The following is a 16,619-nucleotide window of genomic DNA, read 5'->3' on the forward strand; positions in this document are numbered from 1 at the left end:
AAAAAACAAGAGATACATAATGTGGTTCAACCTACAGTTAATCCACAAGAAGAATCAAAGTCTACATGTAATATAAGAGCAAAAGTATAAATAATCATAGACAATTAGATGCCCAATTCTTGTAAAAAAAAATCTTCTCAATGCTCCCTAAACACCTCTCTCACATCATCATAACCTTACCTTAGATGTTATCCAAATGCAAAATAGTTGTAATGGAGAAGAAAACTATCCTCTACAAGCTCTCATTTTCAGTGGCCCTGAGATGTCCTCACAACATTGAAATTCTTGCCAAGATCAAAGACTAATGTTGTATAAACAAATCCCAATAATATTAAGTTCTTTATAGCTAAAAACATTTTTCCTTTCAATTTAGCCTCTTTATAACACCAACTAGAAAGTCGAACAATACAGTTGTTTCAAACAAATAAAATACATGAAGTTTGTATGGTATGTAATATTGAAGTTTAACTGCAAGTTTGGTGTGGAAAATTTGGCAGCTGGAACCTTGATGAGCAGAAGCTAAGAAACAACCCAATCAAAGAGTGTGGACTAGTCTATATATTAATTAGGCTTAGCTCGGTAGAATTACTTCAAATTTAATACAAAATTCACACAATCCAACAAGTCCCTTCACTCTAGAGAAGCAATTTTCTTATTCCATGTAGATGAAGTTTTGGACACCAAATTTGTGCCCGCTACATGCAGACTACCTTATTTTGAGTCAGGTGGTCCACAAGCTCTTCCTCGCAATGCGTTGTAGAAGAGCAGATGATCTCATTGTATCATAGAAGAAATTAGGCTTTGAGGAACCTTGATTTCAAATTACTAATGAAGCAAATTATGCTTTGAGGAAAGTGAGGATCTTAGGATTATTGATTGATATGAGTCAATAAGCCATCATTTTGAACCATCAGCAGCCATATTTTAAACATCCAGAGTGGAATATATAGAAAAATGGCAGATACACAAAAAAGTCATGCACTTCGAGTCAAGTTAGACAAAGTGAGCACAGGAGAGAGATGTTACCCTCCATCAACAATTTCATCAAGGCACAGAAGGATCAGATCCAAGTTTTCAAGTGCAGACATTTTATCAACATTGTTCCTGTTAGCACACGAAGACATTACGTTAAATAAGAATAAAAAAGTGGAAGACCACGCGGTTTTATAGTTCTTATTCCTTTGATGAATGACTAGAAATTGCAGCAGGAAAACCTGAGAAGAATGCCAACTGCATCAAAGAATCCCTGGAGTACTGTTGCTATAATGAGTTCATTCTCATCATCTCCTCCGGTAACAAAAAAGTGAAGATCCTGAATCACTTTATAGATGACAATGTATCCATCAAGAATTGTTATCTCAGCTGTCAACCAAAATAAATTGCATTAGTAATAATAAAAGTACTAATACATGATAAAAATAAGAGAATTTATCATACAGACAGATCTAACTTTCTGCATTTGATGGTGCCAAAGAAAACAGCCTACCAAAAATTCTTTCCTCCAATTAAGGATAAATGACCAAATTTCTATACATATGTGAACTCTTTGAGTATCATTGCAATATTATTTCAATTGAAAATGTGATTTTCTCATCGAATTGAGGCAACAGAGGTGCCTAGTTGCCATTTTAATTGAAATTTTATTTTTGTTATCTTTATATTTGTCTCATGTTTTTCCATTTGTCTCTTCTATTTTCTTCCTTGCCTCCTCTCTCTGTCCCCATCTCCTTCATTGTTGCTATGATGCTTCAACAAGAAAGAGTGACAAAGAGGGAAATGGACAAAGGAGAGGAGGAAGAAGAAGAGGAAATGGAGAAGAAATGAGAGAGTAAAGGGAGCAAGGGAGAGAATCCGTTTAGTCTAGTTACTTCATTCTCTATTTGCATTAGCAGGATCGTATGGAGAATAGTTTGGTTTTCATATAGATGAAACAAAACATTGATGGTGCTAGTAAATCAAAAGTCAGAGGTCGTTTGGCTTCAATCACCACCCAACATAAAGACCTACTTACATTATCCACTGTTATTGGAAAACTTTCCAATCAAGAAAATTTGGAGGATGGGAAAAAGGGAGAAGGAAGAAGAACGAGAAGAGGGAAATATAGGAGGAAGAAAGGAGATAGATGAGGTTGAGCGAGGGACAGAGCCACTGTTCTAGGATGATTTTCAGCAAGGATCCAAATGTCCAGTTGTAGTTGACATGACCTCCTTAAACCTTGACCTCAACCACAACCTGAACCTCAGCTGAACAACCGGATTTGTAGGAGGATAGAAAGAAGAGGAAGGGAGAAGAGAGAGAGAGGAAGAGAAAGTAATAAAAACTATTTTTTATTTAAAATAATGATTGGAGAATTTATAGTAATTTCCATAATTTCAAATTTTGGAATGACCATTTACACCAATCAAACAGTATATAAATCTTAATGGAAAAAATATGTATTAAAATTACAACAATATTCATAGTTCACACATGAATCCGTCATTTACAACCAATTAAATATCATTGCTAAAATTTTGTACCTGCGCATCAAAAATAATTAAAACCCAATGATATAACTTATGTTACAAGGAAGGGCTTGAATTTTCACAGCAATAATTTCAACAACTATTGGTTCAGTTATGATAAAGACATGGAAACAGAATCTTAAACTATTCGGTTATATGATAGGAACTATTAAAAAAAAGTAATGTGCTTCTTATAATGCATGAAGAACTGTGCAAGTATTTCACTCATCTATGATGGTCAACTGGTGTCCAAAGGAGCTTGCCACTCAACATCAAGTACTTGGTATTCCATCATTGATGGACAAAAGGGAGGGATCATGTCAAAGTTTAAGATAAGCCACAAAGAAGCAAACAAATACCGTAGAAAATAAATAAAATTGGATAATAATTCAAATTGCATCTTCAATTAAATGAAGCAAATTAGAGAATATTTTGAGATTAGTGCATCATCAATTATCAAAATTTTTTATATTTTGGAAAGTTATCAAATTATTTAATAATTTTGTATTGTTTTATTTTTCTCTTTTGGTAATTAATCGAGATAATATTATCCCAATTAATACCAATTGATGCAGTACAATTCAATCACATTGGAACTTAGATAAAATTGATGAAACTAAAGGTCATCTCCGAAGCACACCAGCTACTAAACTATCATTAATAAAAAAAAGTTGACTATTATAACCAAGTTAGAAAAAAAAAATACTATATATCAGAAGCATACCGGACCATGATTTTTCAACTATCCCTTGATTAATTACAAGAAAAATGTTGAGATTGGGACTTTTCATCCACTTCCACTACAACCACCTTTCTCAAATACTTGCATAACCTTCTCCTCCATGGCTGTAATGCACCACCAAATTCGTGAATGACTCCCTCATTGATTCTCTATCATCAATTTTACTTACAATTTTCTACATATCATTACATATTATTCGTAAAAAATGCAAAAATAAATAAATAAATAAAATCATATTGTTTCTTATTTAATTAGTCATCATCCACAAAAAAATAATAATAAATACAAATATCATCATCAAGGTTTCAAATATCAAGCCGTGCCAAGGTTTCGGTCCCAGACCAAAACAATACAGTTTCGGTACCATGTCATGCTAGTATAATTTCAATAGTTTTAAAATATAAAATATATTAACTAAAAAAATTAATCTAAATATTTAAAACTAAAAAATAAAATATTTTTTAAAAAATAATAAGATAATTTTAAGAGATTTTAATTAAGTTTATTTAAATTATCCCAACTATAGCTATGAGTTGATTATTAAAACTATTGTTTAAAATCTAAATCTTAAAAAATTTCGTGCGTGACGAGGCACACACGGGTCGTGCAACTGAGGCACTCGCGGCCCGCGCGACGCCTCCAGAGGCGTCGTCGGGCTAGGCCGACACCTCATCCCAACCGGCACACTGTGCCGGTGCTGGTGCCGATTTGCTGGTGAAACGAAAAATTTCGCCCATTTGAGAGACGCGGCTCGAGATTTTAATCCCTGATCATCATGTAAGTAGTTTGTTATCTAGTTTGATAATTATCAATTAAAGGGAAAAGGGGAAAGTATCATCATTAGCATCCTCTTTTTCTCACATTTAATTTGTTTATCATAGATCATATTTTCCTATATTTATTGCATTGCTTTATAATTATTATTACTTGTCAATATTTAGATCGTGCCGGTGTCATTAGATATACGCTACATACAAATTTAAAGAAAGCTTAAATTCATAAAAACTAGAATGTCTAGTACTTATTATTCTTCATATAGTACTAAATCCAACAACAACAATTATACAAAGTCACAATTATATTATCGTGTATCTAGGAAAGAATCAAATTATTTTTAAAAAATAATACTTATCGAAAATTTATACATGTTAGGATACATGTCCCTATTTTTTAGGAAGAAGAGACTCTAATGTATTAATGTATTATTAGATGACATTGAAAATTATTTTAATTAGCATAACAAAAACTCTATACAACAGCAATCAAGTCTTATCCTACTAGGTGGGATCGGCTATATGGATCTTTCTACGTCATTGAATTCTATCCCCTATTATATCATTATTTATATTCAAATAGACTTTATCTTGTTTTATTATTGCTAACCAAATCTATTTCGGTCTTCCTCATTTGATGTACACATTTATCATAGTTTCACATCATTTAACTAGAACATTTATTGATCGTCTACGTACATATCCGTATCATCTTAAACGTGCCTCTTAGAGTTTTCCTTCAATAGGTACAACTCCAACTTTCTCCTTAATATCTTCATTTCTTATCCTATCTATCTTTTATGTCAACATATCCATTTTGACATCTTCATCTCTATAACTCTCATATTCTACTCATGTTCTCGAATTATAACCCAACATTCAGCTCCATATAACATAGCAGATCTAACCGCCATTTTATAAAACTTTCCTTCAAGTCTTGCTTATACTTTAAGATCACAAAAAACACCTAACACTCTCCTCCATTTCAACAATCTTACTTGTATTCTATGTAAGACATCTTTCAATCTCTCCATTCTTTTGCAAAAAAGATCCTGAACTCTTTGTTACAAACTCATCATCTTCTATATTAACAATTGTATCATTACGTCTAATATTACTAAATTTAAATTTCATATATTTTATCTTTACTCTACTAAGCCTAAAACCGCCAAGATTCTTAGCATTTACTCTCTCACGTATCTCATCTATCAAAACAATATCATCTGCAAATAACATGCATGATGATACCGGATCTTAGATGAGTTCATCCATGATTAGCATAATAAATAGGGATTTAGAGTTGATTCTTGATGTAACCATATCCTTATAAAAATATTTCGATTAATTCATTTGGAATCTTCACTTTTGTCATTATATCCCCATACATATCCTTAATTAATTCAATATACGTTATGCTAATACCTCTCTTTTCTAGAATTCTCCATATAATTTCCCTTAGGACTCTATCATAAATCTTTTCTAAGTCGACAAATATCATGTGTAAGTCTTGTTTATGTTCCAAATATTTTTCAATTAATTATCTGAGAAGATGTATAACTTTTATTGTCAACCTCCTAGGTATAAATCCAAATTGATTTTAGGTCACCGTGGTCTCCTTCATTAATCTTTTTTCTATTACTCTTTCCCAAAATTTCATGATATAACTCATTAATTTAATACCCCTATAGTTTGTATAGTTTTGTACATCTCCTTTATTCTTATATAAGAGAACTAGAGTATTTACCCTCCATTGATCAAGTTTTTTTTTCATTTTTAATATCAGATTGAATAACTTTATAAGTCATTCAATACCTTATTTTCCTATACACTTCCTTATCTCTATTGGAATATCATTTAGTCCAACCACTTTTCTATTGTACATTCCATTTAAAACTTGTTCTACTTCTGAAGTTTGAATTCTATGATAAAAATTTAAATTTCTATACTCATTTGACCTACTTAAATTACCTAAGTTAACTCGATTGCCTAAATTTTGATTAAAAAATTGATGAAAATACCTCTTTTATTGCTTTTTTATTTCTTTATCATTTAATAATACCTTATTACATTCATCTTTAATATATCTTATTTGGATAAGATCTCTTGTCTTCCTCTCTCTCTCTTTAGCTATTCTCTAAATGTCTTTTTCCCATTCTTTTGTATCTAATTTTTGATATAAATATTCAAAAGTTTCATTCTTAGCTTCATTCTCTGCTTTCTTGATATCTTTCGTGGCTATTGTATACTTTTTTTTACTCATTAAATTGTTCGTTTTTCTTTTACTTTCTTCTGTAGTTTCTCATTCCACCACCAAGATTCTTTATTTGGTGATGCACGTTCTTTGACTCACCGAGTACACTTTTAATTACTATTTTCAACTTTGATACTATCTGATCTCATGTTGTATTGAGGTCATCATATATTTCTCCTAATACTTGCACTCCTACCTTCTCCTTAAATGTATTTTGTTTCTCATCCTTTAACTTTCATCACTTAATTTTATGAGTCGTGCACGTTTTCCTTCTAATGATATTATATTTGAGGCGTATATCCAACACTACCAACTTATGTTGGGTAGTTAAGTTTTTTCCAAGGATGATTTTGCAATATTTATAAATCTTTCTATACTTCTTAACCATAAAAAAATCAATTTACGACTTATTATTCTCATTTTTGAACCTGACTAAGTGTTATTCTCTTTTATTGAAAAGCATATTAGCTAATATGAAAGTCATAATATCCCAAAATCCAATATAATTTTTCCTTCTTCATTTCTTGTTCTAACTCATAACCTTTATGCACCCCTATTATATTCCTCATTTTTCACTATTATATGCCCATTTAAATCTCCTCCTATTAAAATTATTTCAATTGGTGGAATATTTTATAATATCTCATTTAAGTTGTCCTAAAATTTAGATTTGATGTATTTATCTAATCCTACTTGAAGTGCATATATGCTAATTACATTAATAGTTTCTTTCACCACCATTATCTTGAGAGTTGTTATTTTATTCTCCTTTCTAACTACTCTTACTACTTTATCCTTTAACAAACTATCTACAATAATACCTACTTCATTTTTTGTTTTACTCCTTCCTGCATATCATAACTTAAAATTTAAATTATCTATCATCTTTGTCTTCTCTCCTACCTATTTTTTCTCTTGCACACATAAAATATTAATTATTCTCCTAATCATCATATCTACTACCTCCATTTTGTCTCTTAATGATACCTTAGAAGAATCTCCTATTTACTTGACATCTTTGGAGATTAATCAAAAACTAGTAATGCAAGATATCAATTTAAAACTTTGCCAATCACTTGGTATAATTAATGTTCGTTACACAGCTGAGTTAGTTTCTTTATTTCCTTTTATCTACCAAACAAAGAGCTCTCATTTAAATATAATATTTTTTGATAATAGGAATGAATTGTACTTATGTAAATTTTCACGTTGCATTTATGAATTCAAATTTCATCTTCACATTCACTTTAGATACATTTATACCCTTTATATCTACTTTATTTAGCTATATTGTGAAAAAAAATGATTACAATCCTTATTCATTTAGATTGCCATTACTTAAACACAAATTTAATTTTTAAATTAGGAAATATGCTAATTTGCTGGGAGAAACTTAAGCATCCGGCCTGTATATTAACTTCGTCATATGTTACACAAATTCATCCTTACCATTACAACCTTCAAGTCTCACAATTTCAATAAAAGTTTGGACAACATTCTCACCCTACAACAAAAGATATTTGGATGACCAAAAAGAAATATCACAAATTTAAAGCATAAAAAGATGGAGCAAAGTGCATCAATTTTTTATTGAAAAAGACGTTTAAAGAAGAAGAATAATGAAGAAACATTACTAAACATAATTTGTGAAAAAAATCATTCCCTTTGCTTGGGAACGACAACCCAAGAAAAGCCAACAACTTGCTAAGGTTGAGTTCTCCTTAGTGGAGAAGAATAACGCATAGTCAGAAATGAATAATGCTGAATCAGAAATAAAATTGGAGATATAAAATGGAGAATAATTTGAGAATGGTGCATCATCAATTAAAGGAAACAAATTGGAGAATATTTCGAGATTAGTGTATCCTCAAGTAAATTCTAATTAGAAATTTTATCATTTAGTAAATTGCCAAAATATTTGGTAATTTAGGATTCTCACATTTCAATTTTGTTAATCATTCAGGGGATAATTATTTACACTCTAGCATGTTTGCTTGATTTACATTATTTATTTCCTAATTTGTTTAGAACCTAATTTACAAAAGTGGTATTGTGTGTATATATATTCCACTTTTCAATTGTTAGGTTATTTTGTCTACATGAAATTATTATCCCCTTCGCTTTATCAATTTTGTCCAAATTTCTATGTAATTCGGCAATTCGATTTTGGTTGTGCCAAGCCTAATATTGAAATCTTGAGCCTACTATTATCTTTTACATTTGTCATTTGTTTCAGAATAGGAAAAATTCTAGCTTAGGTTGAAGTTTGAAAAGTATTAATTCCACTCGATCATAATCATAGCCTTATCCTACCAGAATTGAGCTTACTATTGAAGTTGCAAATAAGATTCATGTAGCTGATTCCCAAATAGTTGGTGCAAACATGACTTGATGATTGTAGTCCATGATAAACATGGTACTTCCACTTATTGAACCTTAACTAAACCATGAGTTGAACACTTTGTCTTAAAACAAACATAAACATCAGAGGAATCACCATCCCTACTTCCGGCGCTTGGAAAACACCAAAGCGGCAGGATTTGACACCAACCCCATGGTCAGTAGCAAACTTGATTTTTGTAACTGAAAATGCAGCATCCTTCGAGATAAGGCCTCCCTGGGTCCGAATATTATATAAACCCAACAAGCAAAAATCGGCATCCACCCCTTTCTATAATTAGTGCAATAATAAGCATAATATGATCGATGTTATATGGTAAGCTATCGATGGCAAACAATAAACCCTCATAAGAGGCATGAATTCTTAAACCTTTTACATTGGTCATCAGAGTTTAAAATCACATGCAAGTAACAGCAATGAAGCCCATGAAATTTGTAAAAGAAAAAGGTTTAAAAAATGGATTCATTATATTCTTTAGTTAATTAATCAAATGATTTGTGAGATGAACAAGAGTAGAGTCCAGATGAAAAAAAACACATTCTTAATTTCAGGCTTATTAAAGTATGTTTGATTCTAGAGGAAATTGTGGTCCAATGAATTTACAAGTAAAAAAAAAACTGAGAAAGTAGAACAAAATGATGGCACATGTTACCTTCAGTACGGGAATTTGTTTTCAGCGTCTTGGTGAATACAGATTTCTCAAAAGCTAATTTAGCAGCAAGCGTAGGCCATTCATCGGTATAATACTTGACAGCTACTCGTTTTCCCTCAGAATCAAGAAGAAGGATATTTTTGATGGATGGACAAGATTCCTATTGATGAAACCGACAAAGACTATTAGGTCTCATATTAATCTAAAGAGAATTAATACAAAAGTTCAAGAATTTGAATTGCATTGGGAATACAGCTCGGGGAAAACATCATAAGAAATCAAAGACTCCGTGGTTGACCCATTGAAGTTCTACTTGTTTCTTTATTAACCATCATGTTACAATGTCACATAAACCAGGGTTATTACTGCATCTGTGTAATAAAATCAAGAAATTTGCTAATTTTGATCATATATTTGTTCAAACCATTATTATTGACTATCTATGAGAATTCCTTTTAAGTATTTAATTATTCATGTTTGCTTCTCTAGGAAAAGGGCCGTATCACAAAAATTATCCATCATATCACCAGTTTCAAATTTCAATTTCCAGTCAGTTTAGACTGTGTTTTCTTGGAAAGAGAGCAAGAAAAGAAGTAGGGGTAGTGAACAATGAGGAAGAGAATTGTTTCTCTGTTTCCTAGGCACAAAATGGAAGAAGAGAGAAAAGGAGTTCTCTTCCCTTTTCTTAAACCATTTCCGCCCAAATTGGTTGGAAAGACAAAGAAGCCTTTTGCAACCAGATATTTTATTTCAAAAATGAAATTTAGTTTTTTTTATTTATTGAATTATCATCAATCTGGCAAGGTTCCATCCTAACTCCTAATTTCTAAATAAAAACTAAAACCTAAAACTCAGCTAAATACAAAGCATCTGGAACATTTTTACCATAAAAAATCAGACTGAGCAAGTGTAGCCTGGTTTACAGCAGAATCAGCTCTTGAATCAGCATTCATATAAGTACAAATAATTATATATATAGATAGCGTAGACAAGAATACTCTAGTACCAGACGGGTTATTTAGCAAACCATAGAACTACAATCCTTCGCAACGACTGGAAAAAGAGTGATGGATTCAGCGCTCCAATATAACTTGCAAAGTAATTACTTGTAGTCAAACCAAATCTTAGCAACGCACCCCTGATTTTACCTACCCAAAATTTTACACAGAAACCATCTCTAGAGTCAAATTCCAGTACAGTTCATCGTGAACTAAGAACTTCGGTAAAACAACAACAACAAACGACATATCGGAAGGAAAAGGGAAAAACCTACAAAGGATAAAAATCTTGAAGAAATAATTCAATATTAAGGATCGCCACCCTAAATCTTTCACTATTAATTCCTTTTGTAAATTATCGTCCTACTCTGCTTCCATTTCTACTTGACGAAAGGCATAGCATGGCCGCTGCAGACGCAACCATATCACCGCCAGACAGATCTAGGTTTCCAGATCTCGTGATGCATTGACGATGAGATGATCCGAATGTACCAATACAGTAGATCTGAGATCAAGGAAAGCGATTTCGATCAGAGTTGGAGAGAAGAACAAAGATGCGTACCATTTCGAGATCTCTTGATGAGAGAGAAGACGAGAGCAGCTGCTGGATCCTGGCGCCCTCCAAGACTAACGAAGACGTTGAGAAGGAGATCGGAGACTTAAAATTCAGGGAAATAAGGAAACCGGATCCGGGTCCAGGTCCGATCCATATTCTAAAGATCCGATCCAAGTCAATCATATAGGAACATGCAGATGCTTCTCGGAAAATTCAGTAGTAGTGAATTATTGGATGTGACTTGCTATAAAAATCTATTTTGGAATTATGTAGTGATTAGTTGTTTATGTAGAAGAGGAGAAGTAGCTCTTGGACTTGCTAATTATAATGGTCATATAATTTGAAATCAACATACCTTGATATATTTTTTAAGTTGTCATCTGTTATCTAACTTATGTCGATTAATTTTGAAGTGATAGGTCCAATTCGATCTCATGGTAGTTTATTCAAACATTCCGCTTTATGTGATCCATTCACTTAGATGATTATGATATCGTCTCAAATATGGTAGGTAGCACCTCAACTTAAGTTAATGAATCTTTCATTTATATTGGAGGTAGCACAAGAATATTTTAATTTATTATCCTTTTTTAATTTGTGATACAGTGGAGTCTCTAAGTAATCAAGTGCTCGTCGCGCGATAGTCTAAGATGGTTATGTGGCCTTAAAATAAGAAAGAAAAGGTTTAGAGAAACGTAGAAAGAATAGTAGGATAAATGTAACAATCCTAGTTTTGATTACAAATCGAAAATGATTATTAATACCTCGGGTTCCTGACTTTAAGTTCCAAAAACTTAACACCACGTACCGACCTCTACTTAGATTTAAGCCTGACTTTGAGCTCTAGTCTTAGCATCTCGTGCCGACCTCTTCTCAGCCTCGAGTCCGACCTCGAGCTCTAATCTCGACATGTATCTAACATCTCGTGCCGACCTCTTCAGCCTTGAGACCAATCTTGAACTATGGTCTCGGCATGCCTCTGACATTTCATGTCGATCTCTTTTCGGCCTCAAGTCCGACCTCAAGTTCTGGTCTCGGCATGCCTTCGACATCTTGTGTCGATCTCTTCTCGGTCTCGAGTCCAACCTCGAGCTATGGTTTTGACGTGCCTCCAACATCTCATGCCGACCTCTTCTCGACCTTGAGTTCGACCTCGAGCTCTGATCTCGGCATACATTCAACATCTCATGCCGACCTCTTCAACCTTGAGTCTGACCTTGATCTTTGGTCTCGACATGCTTCCTACATCTTGTGTCGACCTCTGCTTGGGCTTCGACATTCACTTGGCATTCCCTCGACATCACGTGCTGAACCTTAACATAGCATCTACTTAATCCTAGGAGATGGTCAGCTCGCACAATTAGGGGAGCCCAAGAATGTCTCTTCCAAAAAAAAATCCCCAAAGTATAAGAACTGATAGAATCTTTCTAAACTAGAACAAGTATTTCAGAATATTTCCTAAACAGATGCTAATATTTTAGAGATACTACTATAAAAAGGTTGTCCATACCCATGGGCACGGGTACACACACATAAATCTTAATTTCCCCAAGTCATTAAACTCTTTCCTCATCTAAAATTCTAACTTGAGTGTCAAAGTGTCTTATCGAGACCCACCCCGATGTCATTATAACTTTCTTTTTGAGTGTTTTTCAAGTCTCTTCATCTTTCTCGATAGTTATCTTCAAGGAGTGTGCATGTCAACAATTCATGAACCGGTTTCTTGATCATCCACGGTGTATTGGCCTGAATAAATTGGCGTCGTCTGTGGGAACACTGAGCCAAGACGCTGCGATGGTTAACACTAGAAGAATCATTGGTGAGCATGACTCAGCTAAAGAAAAAAGCTATGGTGATAAGATGATGGTCACGCTTGAAAAGATCAATGAGCTAGTATCTCAGATAATGATCAAGGTATTGCAACAACACTCATTGTTATCTCCTTCAGGAATTCCTTTGCCTTCCCCAGAAGATCTTTCCCCCTATAGAAGACCGCTAGTGCCTTGAAGGGTGGCGTGCCCATTATGAACTCTCTTAATAAAGGGGTAACTTTCCTAAAAGAAGATTCACATGAGTCAGGGGTTGAAATGTTCTTACCTGATCATAAGGGCAAAGTAGCAATTATTGAGGAGGTAAGCATACCCCAACACCTTTCTCTAGGAAGGTCTTGGAATAGAAATTACCTTGGCACTTTCGACAACCTTAGCTGGGAGAAAACACAGGATCATCAAATCCAGAGGATCATTTATGTCATTTTGAGAATGCTACTTTACTACGTCAATATTCAGACAGAGTTAAATGTCAAGTTTTCTTAACCACCTTATCAGGTTCTGCGCAAAGGTGGTTCAACCGCTTTCCCGTCTCCTCTATACATTCCTTTGCTGATTTTAAAATTGATTTTCTCCATCAATTTGTCAGTAGTAAAAGATAATAGAAGACACCATTAAATCTATATACCATGAAGCAAAATCCTCAAAAAACTCTCAGAGAATATATCTAGCGATTCGACCGAGTCGTTTGAAATGTCCCTTCCACCCTCACAGAAGTATTAACCAGTGCTTTCTCTCAAAGATTAATATATGAAGAATTCTTCAGATCTCTAGTGAATAAACTCCCTGCCAATTATGTCAAATTATTAGAAAGAGCCAAAAAGTATATACATCTAGAAGAAATACAGCTCGCCCATCGAGATGATAGCTCAGTCACCTCTAGATCAGATAAGAAAATCTCTCAATCCACTGTTAGTACTGATGAAATCAAAATATCTCCACAATGATATGATATTGTCCACTTTGGGCCTAAGTCCTCATGACATTGTTCTTGGGCTCTCCCCAAAAGACTTCATACCAATGGAGATATCTTCCATCCTTTTAAACTTATGATCTTTTCCATGTATTTTAGATGTGGGACTATGTTTGCACCCTTGCAACCCAATAATCCCCCCTCAAACAAAGGACCACAAGCCCCCCTCAAATGGAAAACCTCTGTTTGATGTTTGAATCCTCGACCCATCAGGACTTTCTGCCCCTCTGTACGTCTGACCTATTAGAACTTCCTACCTAGCCACAACTAGGACTTTCTGCTTGGTGTCTGATCCTTGACCCACCAGGACTTCCTACCTAGCAGCAACTAGGACTTTGTCTGATGTCTGGTCCTCTTGATTCAGACACGAGAGCACCCACTTATTTTATTTTAAGGTTCAACCTACATGGTTAGATCTGGATCATAGCTCTTCCGACGGTTAGTCCGGTGAAGAGCGGTCTCACTCTGATACCACTTGTTAGTATCGATGTAATCAAAATATCTCCACAATGGTATGATATTGTCTACCTTGGGTCTAAATTCTCATGACTTTGTTCTTGGGCTCTCCTCAGAAGGCCTCATATCAATGGAGATATCTAATTCCATCCTTTTAAACTCATGATATTTTTCATGTGTTTTAGATGTGGGACTATGTTTGCATTCTTGCAACCCAACATCCACAACTCACAAAGGGACATCACGATTCAACTATATACCCTTCCGACGAGAAGGACATATAGTACACGTCGTAACCTCTTTCCTTATTTCTGTGGAAACACCCACTCAGATCCCTATGGAAGAACAGGTTCGTTTCTACACATATCATCATTCATCTAGCCATAACACTAATGAGCGTAGGCAATTGGCACAAGAAGTCGAGCGAGTCATAAAAGAAAAACATCAAGAAAAGAGCTTCACCTCCCACATTCGGGCATTCCACCCATAAATATCCCTAACAAGGAAGTCAAAGAGATTGTGCGAATACGGGCTGAATTAGTCCTACGCGATATTAAGAGATTAGATCCTCCAAAAGATACTCTCTTGATCCTCATCAAAATTATTGAATTGATCGAAGAGAAGATCATTCTCATGGACCGAGCTCAACAGGATAACACTCCTCACCATGACATCATCAATATGATCTCAGGGGACTTACAGATGGAGATTCTAATCGTACAAGGAAAGCTCATGAAAGATGGTTTAAAAAGTTATAGTATCAGTGCTAGGAGGGGCAAAGCAAAGGGACCCATCATCAGCTTCAAACCACAAGACTTAGAAGAAGTCTTCAATCCCCACGATGATGCTTTGATCATCCGTGCCGTAATAGACAATTATGATGTGACTCAGATATTCATTGATACAGACAGCTCTATCAACATATTATTCAAAAAAGCTTTCAGTCAAATGCAAATAGATCAAGAAGAATTGAAATCCATGATCACATCTTTATTTGGATTCACTGGACATGAAATACAGCCATTATGATAGGTTAGCCTACCTCTTTCTTTAGGACAAGATCCTTTAATACGAACTCGCAATGTTATTTTACAATGGTAGATACTCCCTCCTCATATAATATTATTTTGGGAAGATTGGCACTCAGTGCATTCCAAGCAATAGTTTTTATTTTTCATCAAAAAATAAAATTCCCAATAGACGATCAAATTAGTTCAGTGAAAGAAGATCAAGTAATCTCTCAAAAATGCTACACAGCCATGGTTCGTACTGACATTAAAAAATTATGAAGAACTTTACGAGAAGAGATGCATTCTTTACAAAAAAAACTCCCACAACTCAATTATCACCAGAGAATAAAAAAGTGCAATCGTACTTAGGCTGCCAAACACAGTCACTCAAATCTGCTTATACAAAACAATGATGTATTTCTTGGGTTCCTCAGGAAGTTATAGGAATAGCCCCCAGTATAATAGAGCATCGACTTAATATCCTCCCTAATTCCTGACCTGTTAAATAGAAAAAGATACATTTCGAACCCGAGCAAGATAAAAATATAATTCAAGATGAAATCACTAAACTTCTTGAAGTTGGACACATTCGAGAAGTTCAATTTCCAACATGACTTGCAAATATAGTATTGATCCCAAAACTTAGAGGCAAATGGTGTCTATATTAATTTTTGAGATCTCAATAAGGCTTGCCCTAAATATTGTTATCCTCTCTCTAGAATAGATCAATTAGTGGACTTCACCTTAAGATGTGAATTCATATGTATGTTGGATGTCTATTAAGGATATCATCAAATTTTATTGGCTAAAGAAGATCAGGAAAATGTCAATTCAAGAGGAACTTTTTGTTATACAGTCATATCTTTTAGATTGAAAAATGCAGGAGTCATATACTCATATATCAGCGACTCATGGATAAAGTCTTCAAGCACCAGATAGATCGCAATATTTAGGTATATGTGGATGATATCTTAATAAAATCAATTCGAGCTAAGAACATGATCAGTAATATCAAGGAAATATGTAGTACTTTGTGAAGGTATAATTTCATTACGCAAGGCTGCTAGATTTGCTTGGGATGAAAAGTGCAAACAAGTTTTTTGTAAGGATTCCTATGCGATAAATAAAAATTCATAGCGGAAAAAGGATCCCTTGAGAGATCCATGTGAAAGAAAACTCATATGAATTTTAGATCTACACAACAAAATCCTATCTAATAGGGTATATCTTTGATGTGTGTCCTTCGTTTATCCCGCTCGTCCAAAGGTTGTCGGATCTCTTGCACGTTCAAGTGTTCGTGCCTCTATGTATATTCATACTAACACTCCTTTAGAGAAAGTTAGTTGTGCTAGGAACCCTTGGTGTGAGTTTTGGCCAAGAGAAGAAAATGAGGTGAAGATAAAAAAAATCCAACATGACTTTTGGGAAGAAAAACTCTTTTTATACCCAAGCCATGAATACCAAAGATTTTTAG

General features: G+C 34.0%; 1 protein-coding gene across 1 annotated transcript; it reads right to left on the reverse strand.

Moving 5' to 3' along the window:
• Positions 1 to 1,006: 1,006 nt before the first annotated feature.
• Positions 1,007 to 10,948, reverse strand: LOC141831675 (coatomer subunit zeta-1-like). Its single transcript, XM_074719087.1, has 4 exons — positions 10,884 to 10,948; positions 9,324 to 9,483; positions 1,215 to 1,362; positions 1,007 to 1,104 (listed from the first exon to the last, which is right to left on the reverse strand). The coding sequence occupies exons 1-4, from the start codon at positions 10,884 to 10,886 to the stop codon at positions 1,023 to 1,025; spliced, it is 393 nt and encodes a 130-aa protein (XP_074575188.1). The 5' UTR covers positions 10,887 to 10,948; the 3' UTR covers positions 1,007 to 1,022.
• Positions 10,949 to 16,619: the final 5,671 nt, after the last annotated feature.

This window comes from Curcuma longa, chromosome 7 (genome assembly GCF_044706935.1).
Source record: "Curcuma longa cultivar G26 ecotype Majalengka, Jawa Barat chromosome 7, ITB_CL_G26_1.1, whole genome shotgun sequence".
Lineage (NCBI taxonomy): Eukaryota > Viridiplantae > Streptophyta > Magnoliopsida > Zingiberales > Zingiberaceae > Curcuma > Curcuma longa.